Source organism: Aphanomyces astaci, assembly GCF_000520075.1.
Source record: "Aphanomyces astaci strain APO3 unplaced genomic scaffold supercont1.67, whole genome shotgun sequence".
Taxonomy (NCBI): domain Eukaryota; phylum Oomycota; class Saprolegniomycetes; order Saprolegniales; family Verrucalvaceae; genus Aphanomyces; species Aphanomyces astaci.
This window is the reverse complement of record NW_009798330.1, coordinates 79,788-88,363: the sequence shown is the minus strand read 5'-3', so window position 1 is coordinate 88,363 and position 8,576 is coordinate 79,788. Positions and strand designations below refer to the sequence as shown.

Here is an 8,576-nt window from a genome sequence, read left to right as displayed (position 1 = left end):
GCGTGACAAGCAGGAGGGCGAGGTCCTTCTGTGCGAGTACCATGTTTGAACACTGAGCTGCGGGACGATGCAGGTGTGAATCCGTACAATAACCGGATAAGTGTAGTGACTGGTCTGCAAAACCAAAATTTGACTGGTCAGTACACTGAAGCAAAAAAGCCGATTTTGGCATATTCTAGTGGCGTGGCAGTGAAGGGATGAGTTGCAAAATCTTTCTAATAATTGCACAATTCATTGCTTTTCGACAAAATTTAGAGTTTGAGAGAATTTCCGTCAAGCCAATCAGATTGTGAATTGACAAAATACTAGAGAAATTCCGCCAATGACAAGACGAGTACAACAATTATTCCGGACCAGAGAAGTACTTCGAAGTCGTGTTTGGCGATATGATTGGTCAGTAGTTAGTACAGTAGTACTCTTTATTTACTACTACGTAGTATTAATAGTACAAGTATTAATAATAGTACGACGTAGTTATTGTGGATTCGGAACAGATTTCCAGACCCCGTCGAATCGAATCTCGCCGCGGCATCAAATCACGAATCATCGACACTATTGGCTAATCCAATTTCGAGTGGATCTTGCAGAAAGGACAAGCATATTCAACCAATCAGAACTCCAGAGTGATTCAATATTGATTAACGTTAGTCAAACCGCGCGAATGCTGGAAGTTTATAGCGAATTCACAATATTATCAATAACAGTACTACGCTTAGGTTGAAATTGCGCATGAGAAATATTCTCATCAGCATATTTATATAGTTTAACCGAGATATTTCTTATGTATACTTGACTCCCACTTTGCTTCCCCATCCAACGCTAGTTTTTTTGGTCGTCAAAAGCGTTGAACCTTTGGAGCAAGTATTAAAACTTAACGTTAGGATAATTCGATGATTGGGTATATGTATCCCCACTGATGATTAATCGAATGGACGTTCAAGAATCGGCTTTGGACCAATAATATCACTAACTGGAACAGAGTTAGGGGAAGTTCCAAGTAGTTTTCAGAAATAGCATGAGCCAATCAATATCGATTTACCCTTTTTTTCACGATTTTAGAAAAAGATGCCAAGGACTTCTTTTTCCACTTTTGGTATAGTGAATTGCGTAAAAAATGGCAGAAATAGAGGTAAAAAAGTAGGAAACTGTACTTGGAACCACTTTATTTGCTAAGCGCCGGTCTGGTAACCTGAAATATTACTATATTCTGGCCCAAAACGCCATTTTGGGGCCGAATTCAATAAATCTGATAAGAATTAAAACATGTCTTGCTTGAAGAGTTTTAACCCAAATCCAATAATTCGACGTGGGATTTACTCCTTGAAAGGTCCAAAACGTTACAAAATGGACCTTATACCTCCATTTTGAAAATGTCATTTTTCGTTTATCCCATTTTTCCATGAATATTATTTTTGTAATGTTACCATACCCTAAAAATACTACGTAGTATGGTGCACGTCATCTAAAAACTTCCAACTGGCCAAATCGAAGAGTGGAGGTCTTATTATTTAACGTACAATTAATGTAGTTAAACCCAAAACCACATTAAATACCGATTTCATGCGTTTTATCACTGGAGTGGGAGGTTAAAGGTCCCAACTGCCTCCGGATATTATATACGGATAAGAGTCACATACAAAAATCAAGATACGTCTCAGTGGCCACCCCAATGGCCAAATATCCAAACGCCCATGTACCGCTAGGTTAAATATCCATTTCAGGACCATTCATCACTAATTTTGAATCTGAGACGTAAAATTTCTTCACCACATTGAGATCTATCGATTCTACGTCTCAATTTGCTGAAATTTTGAGTAATGAATATGAAATAGAAGTCAGAAAGTTTTGTGAAAAGTTGGTAGTTTATAGATGACGTGCACCATATCTACTTGGAACTGGCCCTTACTATATACTGTAGTCCTTAACGTTACAAGTCATGTTGGTGATCTAGCACTCGATGAGGAAAGGCATGAAGGTATTATGCAAGCATAACGCTGAGTACATGTGTGTACGTAAGCGTATGGTGGAGAGCTGATTTCGTCGAGCGCTCATTCATTGTATCGTACGCTGCCACGATCGATCGAGTTCATCGTGGCAGACCGACCAATGCATGTCTGTCCTACCATGGATCGATGCTGCGTAAGAGAATATCGTACGAGGGGGTATGGAAGCAGCATCTTGAAAACAGGACTGGATCGAAGCAAGACGCAAGAGAATAGCTGTACGTACCGCAACGCAAAGAGATTTCAAGAACGGGAAACTCGTTTGATTCTTTATGCAAGACCTCTGTACTCATCTTCCTCGTGTGTGGCCGACTTGACGCCTGCAATGGCGCTGACGTCCCTGGGATGGGGCGCAACTTGAACGAGCTTGTGGGCACCGTCGTCGGTCGTGTACAAGTGTGATGAGGATGCTTGGGTCAGCGGTGCTTGATATGATACCAGGGTCATACAAACTGTAATGTAAATATGAAATATTGGGAATTTGGCAGTTTCAAAACTAGTCGTTACGTTAGAAAGACCATAATCTTATCTTCAATTTGAACTGATTTACTCCAATTTTGAGCAAAAATTGCATGAAATATTGACAAAATGGAAGGGCCCTTACTGGAGCTCCTTTTGTCATTAAAGCGTTCACTTACTTCACTCAAATAAGGCTTATATAAAACACAAGGGCTTTAACGAAGGATTAGATACTGTGTTGTGTGGAGTAGATGGTGGAGAACGATGTATGTCGATCGATGGAGAAGTTCCTGCTTTGGCAAATCGCTTGCTTTGGCCATCCAATAAGACGATGTGTTATTTTTAATTATACCCAATCAGTGAAGCCGAATCAGATGTTTTAGTAGATACTAGCACCTACTAACACATTTTCAGCTCAAATTTTGAAGGCGACGATAACCCTGGCTATTCATCACGTGAATGCCACCCATTTCAAGTGTAGTCTGAAGAAATATTATTCGAAAGAGACGTTGAAATTGCTTCAGTAATAAAGAAGTTACAATGTGCTATCTGATGCGTCTTCCCAAAAGGCCTACAATACTATTAGTAGTACTAGTAACCTACTTTTTCTCAGGTTGACCGGCGGACTTTCTACTAGTAGTACTACTTACTACCTATGATAGTAATCCATCAACTAAAGAGTTTAAACGTGTTTTGCATAGTTTGACGTGGTGAACTAATCATGTTGGCAAGACAGACAGTTCACGACATTACACTGATAAAAACCGCTTCAAAGGCGCAGACATATTTTTCAAACGTGTTTGAAATGCATTATTTACATTTAAAACGTTTTAAATTCATTAAAACGTTTACGACACGAGACGCGCGAAACACGTTTTATACAACGCTCACATCGTGCAATGTGGTGAGTAATCCATCTCGACCGTCGTTGCCGTCGACAACGCTTCCTTCAAGGAACATGGTGAGCACGGCGGACTTTGCGTGCGTGTCCATCGATGGCAAGACCGCGCTGGTGTATGCATCCGTGACGAAGGAAGGGAAGGACGACGTGCAGTGCATGGTGCAGTCCACGGCGTCCACCGATTGCTTTTTCCAGGCCGACCTGGCATCATGCGACGCGTACAAGAAGTCCCAGCCCACTCTAGCGATTCACTGTATCACGAGCAGTCCCTTCTGCGCCAAGGTTCCATTTGTTCTCAAGAACACTCCCTCGCCCACCCCCAACCCGAACGCAGTGCCGACGTCGGCGTTGTGCATGCGCAACAACACCAGATGGACGTGCTTCGCCGACCCCGACTCCAAGCTCGTCGTGCTTGTGGGTGTCGTAAACGGAACGTTCAACTGCATCTCCGCAGACACGTCCGGGACCATCTGCAACGTGTACCCGTCGCAACAAGCCTGTACGGCGCAGTGTCCTTCCATCGTGGAGCGTCCGACTCTGGGCATGAAGGCATGCGAGAGCAGTTCCACCGGCACCGTGTCTTGCATTGCCGCGACCCCGACATCTGCCGCCGCGTCATCAATGTCGAAAGCCCCCGCGGCAGAATCGAGTAATGCCGCTGACTCGTCGTTGTCGTCCGCCGACGGTATGGTACCCGTCGATTCCTTGTGTACATGGACCTTTTTCTACGAATTTTGTCCCTATGCATTGTACATTTAATTCTATTTTATATATATTGAAGGAACATGGCTATATAAATAAATATTGTTATTATTATTATTATTATATTAATATTCATTTGTTTTCTACGCATACATGTTAGATATAAATACATTTATGGTACCCGTCCCTTTCAAGATGATTCTTTGTGTACATGGGCCTTTTTCCTACGAATTGTGTCCCTATTCGTTGTACATTTAATTCTATTTTATATATATTGAAGGAGCATGACTAGATATAGGAATATTATTAATATTATATTAATATTCATTTGTTTTCATACATGTGAGATATATATATATTTAAAATTCCTTTTGCTTTATACACATCTATAGACGACAAAATTATTCTATCATACAATAATACATATTTATAGTTGTCCATTTTCGTCGTTGTTGTTATTGTCATGCAAAGATATATAAATCAGGTTCAATTTCTTGTAGATATCATGAAACTGTATCGCAGATTTGAGTTTTCTTTGTAGATGCCGTGTCCCCTGTGACAGTCACTTTGTTGGTCGTGGTCGTGGGGCTGGTGCTATTTAGCTTGTTATTTCTGTGTCGAAAGCGGCGATACCCAGCCAACTTGCGCCGCAGCTCGTCTGATTCCACCGCAAGTGTCGTCTGGCTCGACCAAAAAACGGCAAGTACCGATTTTGTAGGCATTAAACTGGACATGGGCGACCTACATCTGTGGCGACTCGATGAAAGCCAACTCGTGTCGCTGGAAGTGCTGGCTACAGGTATATAATATGTTTATATTGTGTCATGTGTATTTGAGATGCATCGGACGGAGTGATATATATTATGCTTGTGTGGGGTTTCATTCACTGGTGCTTGTGATGCAATATATATATATGACTCTTTGGTGTCCATTTCGACTAGTGTACTACTAGTACTTGTTGCACTAATATATATATATATATATCCTGTGGAATCTATAGATGTATCCTGTGGAATTTCTTTTTTTAATTTTATCTTTTTAAATGATAAAAATAGCAACATATACATAAACTGAAAATAATATTTACAATGTGTGTGATTCAAGGTAATGAATGATCCCTGTTGATTTCATTTGATATACTCGTGATGCAATACAATGTTGATGCTTACGTGGGGTTTCTCCATATATATATATATATATATATATATAACTAAATCAATCATACATTCATGATATCGTGGTATCCAGTCTTTCAATGGATTCCCTTTTCAACACCTGTTTGTTTATATTTCGCCATATCTATGGTCCCTGTGTAATTTTATGTATTTGCTATATATTCCAATAATGTTGTCTACAGTGAACGACGTATTTTAAGCCACACCGAAGTTTCGGCAATTCAAACGTGATATTTATCTAATAATATGGACGGAAGACAATAGAGTCATCTTATTGGCCAAAATACATGTCGCGTGCAACTATTCCTCGAATTTCGAAGTACACTATCCAAATTACATCGCGTGAATTCGGCACAACTTATAGTGTGGCTTAACATACGGCGTTCACTGTACCTGTATGATCCAATCTTCCCATCATTTTTTATTTTATTTATTTTTAAAATACCCTTTTGCCCATGTGTAATTAATTCCCTGGTATTTATTGAATTTCCTCTTTTTGATGTATTTTTTCTCTCTGGTATTTATTTATTTACTACTCTCTGGTATGTATTTATGGTATTTATTTTTTTACTACTCTCTGGTATGTATTTATTGTTGTGTTATATAGGCGCACACGGAGTCGTAAGCTTGGCGAAATACAAAAATCAGCGCGTGGCTATAAAAAAGCAGCTCGCGTCCGAGCGCACGGCCGCCAACGTCCAGCTATTTATCGACGAAGTCAAGCTCATGGCGCGCCTCGAGTCTCCATTCATCGTCCAATTCATCGGCGTGAGCTGGCTTCGACCGCGGGAGATTGAGCTCGTGGTGGAATATATGGACTATGGGGACCTGCGCCAGCACCTCGAGACGACCACTCCCGACTCATTTGATTGGACGGATAAGCTGCAGATTGCCACCGACGTCGTGGATGGACTGCTGTATTTGCACTCTATGGATATTATCCATCGAGATTTGAAGGCCAGAAATGTACTGCTAAACCATCACTTGCGTGCAAAACTGACGGATTTTGGCATTGCTCGTGATGTTACATTGGACACGATGACCCAGGGCGTGGGCACATGCCGATGGACTGCGCCCGAAGTGCTCGGTGAGAAATATATATATATATATATATATGGGGAGGTTTGGACTGGGGATTATATAGGGTGAAAGTTATGGTATATATATATATGTGTGTGGTTGTATTGGATGGTGAGATTGTATTTTTTGTTGGATGGGGTGGAGAGGGAGGTGAAATAAATAAATAAATACTGCAAATATATATTTATATATTTATATATGTGGCTTTATAGGAATGTTTTTACTTTGGGTTTTATGTGGTCGATGGGCGATATATGTGTGGTTTTTTTTTGTATTGGATGGTGATTGGATTTTGGATGTAGTGCAAGAGTGATATATATATATATATATGGGTTTATGTGCTGTATCTGTATTTAAGAGAGATGGTGGGATCTGTAGTGATTTTTATTCGAGTCGAGTGGTGATTTGGTTTCGAGTGTAATTTAACTCACTATATTTTGGTGTATGTATTCCAGTGGCTTGTGGTGGAAAGGTATTTGTCGATGCTTGAATTGTATGCGAGATCTTGCATTCGAATGGTGTAGTAGTTTAACATTATATATATATATATACTTTAAACAATGTGGCGCCGTGACCAAGTTAATTTTATTTATGAATCTAGTTTTTTCGATGCGACGGCTCCAATTGTCTTGTACAGTTCAATGCAACAAGTCTTTTATGGGGTCGTTAGTGGATATATAATTTATGTTGTAAACGAATAAATAGTCAGTAGGTTCTCACATTGTTCTTCTTATTAACATTATTTTTATTATTTTTATATATAGAGGGCAACCACTACACTGTGGCCGCAGACGTGTATTCGTTTGGAATGGTGCTCGTGGAGCTGGATACGCACAAAGTGCCATATATGCACATGAACGAAGTGTCCAATTTTGTGCTCATGGAGCGGCTGCGGGAGGCCAGTTTAAAGCCTGATGTGTCGGCCACGTGTCCGCCGTCCGTTGCGCTCCTCATCCAGCGGTGCGTGACGTGGCAGCCTCAGGAACGCCCGTCTGCGCTGGAAATTTCTACGACGCTTCGAGCACTGCGCCGCCAAGGAGGGTTGTCATAAGTAGTAGTACTAGTAGTACTAGTAGTAGTATACAAACAATTGTCGTTAACGTTATACCGTGTTTTTATTTCTATTTCAATTCGTAGTGACGGATTGATTGCACTATTATTCGGAGGGTTTGTTTCTACTATGTACCACTCTGTTCCGGAATTTTTGCAGCATTTCACTTCCGATTGGCCTAGAATACTCTAATTCACGCTGATTCGCGATCTGATTGGTGTTCCAAAAAGTACAAGGATCGAGCTTTGATTGGGTACCAGAAGTGCTCAAATTGGAGTTTTAGTTTTGGAGGGAAGGCCAACCAAACTTTGCCCCTTATTTTCGGGAGTAGAATATTTTACGGTGTTCATTCAGTTTTGCATTTGCCGACTTCTGATTAAGGTACCATGTTGCTGGCACGCTCCTCTACCCAACCAGCTGCGTTGCATTCTGGCCTTGCTGATACGGGCGCGTCCATGCGGGGTCCCAACTTGCGCGACAGCGAGCGCAGAGCCCTCTTTGAGCGAATGCTAGAGATCAGTTCGCGTGGCGTGCTTCCTCGAGGAGCTATAGTCAACCTTGCTCGTGAGATTGGACGTGATCGTGCCACTATCACGCGTGTATGGAAGCGAGGACTGGAGACCCGCAAGGACGGCGACGGCGCAGCAAATGTAGCGTCAAAGATTCGAGGTAATAAGTTAATGGAGGTGTAATATATTGATTTATACAATTATCGAGTCTCAAAACGTCTTATATTAGGGAATAGTGGACGCAAAGTTCAGCGGGAGCGTAGCGACATTGAGGCGGCTATCCGTGCTGTACCGCACGCACGACGGAGAACTCTGCGCTCAGTTGCAGCAAGTGTGGTTATCCCACTGACGACACTCCATCGTCATAAGATGTCGGAACCACGTTTCAGCGCGAAATCGAACTGGTTAAAGCCAAGGCTCACGGACGCCAACATCAAGCTGCGCCTGGAGTTTGCAATGTCCTTCCTTCGGTCTGGGCCTGGTGATCGTCGAGTGTTTTCCGACATGCATGATATCGTCCATGTAGATGAAAAGTGGTTCTACCTCACCAAGAACAAGAACGTGTATTACATTTACGACGATGAGGTGCTGGCCATTCGGTCGGTGCAATCCAAGAGCCACATTACCAAGGTAATGTTTCTGGCTGCTGTTGCAAGGCCTCGGTACGACTTCGCCCGCCGAGAAATGTTTGATGGA

At 41.8% G+C, this 8,576-nt stretch overlaps 4 protein-coding genes across 4 annotated transcripts in view; all 4 read left to right on the top strand.

The window, feature by feature from the left end:
* The window catches only part of H257_15150 (hypothetical protein), a gene marked incomplete at both ends in the record, with an annotated part of 1,524 nt that extends 1,331 nt beyond the window's left edge, over positions 1-193 (top strand). Inside the window, one exon of the mRNA XM_009843157.1 lies at positions 180-193. Within this exon, the coding sequence (XP_009841459.1) occupies positions 180-193 (14 nt within the window). The remainder of the gene's footprint in view (positions 1-179) is intronic.
* A 3,170-nt stretch (positions 194-3,363) lies between these two features.
* Positions 3,364-7,394, top strand: H257_15149 (TKL protein kinase). Its single transcript, XM_009843156.1, has 4 exons — positions 3,364-4,048; positions 4,607-4,864; positions 5,848-6,327; positions 7,085-7,394. Exons 1-4 carry the CDS (start codon positions 3,421-3,423, stop codon positions 7,369-7,371), a joined length of 1,653 nt encoding a protein of 550 aa, XP_009841458.1. The 5' UTR covers positions 3,364-3,420; the 3' UTR covers positions 7,372-7,394.
* A 363-nt stretch (positions 7,395-7,757) lies between these two features.
* On the top strand, positions 7,758-8,229 carry H257_15148 (hypothetical protein; the record flags this gene model as incomplete). Its single annotated transcript, XM_009843155.1, has 2 exons — positions 7,758-8,040; positions 8,117-8,229. 2 exons carry the CDS (start codon positions 7,758-7,760, stop codon positions 8,227-8,229), a joined length of 396 nt encoding a protein of 131 aa, XP_009841457.1.
* A 20-nt stretch (positions 8,230-8,249) lies between these two features.
* On the top strand, positions 8,250-8,572 carry H257_15147 (hypothetical protein; the record flags this gene model as incomplete). The annotated part of the gene is made up of 2 exons (XM_009843154.1): positions 8,250-8,510; positions 8,537-8,572. 2 exons carry the CDS (start codon positions 8,250-8,252, stop codon positions 8,570-8,572), a joined length of 297 nt encoding a protein of 98 aa, XP_009841456.1.
* Between the last annotated feature and the right edge of the window lie 4 nt (positions 8,573-8,576).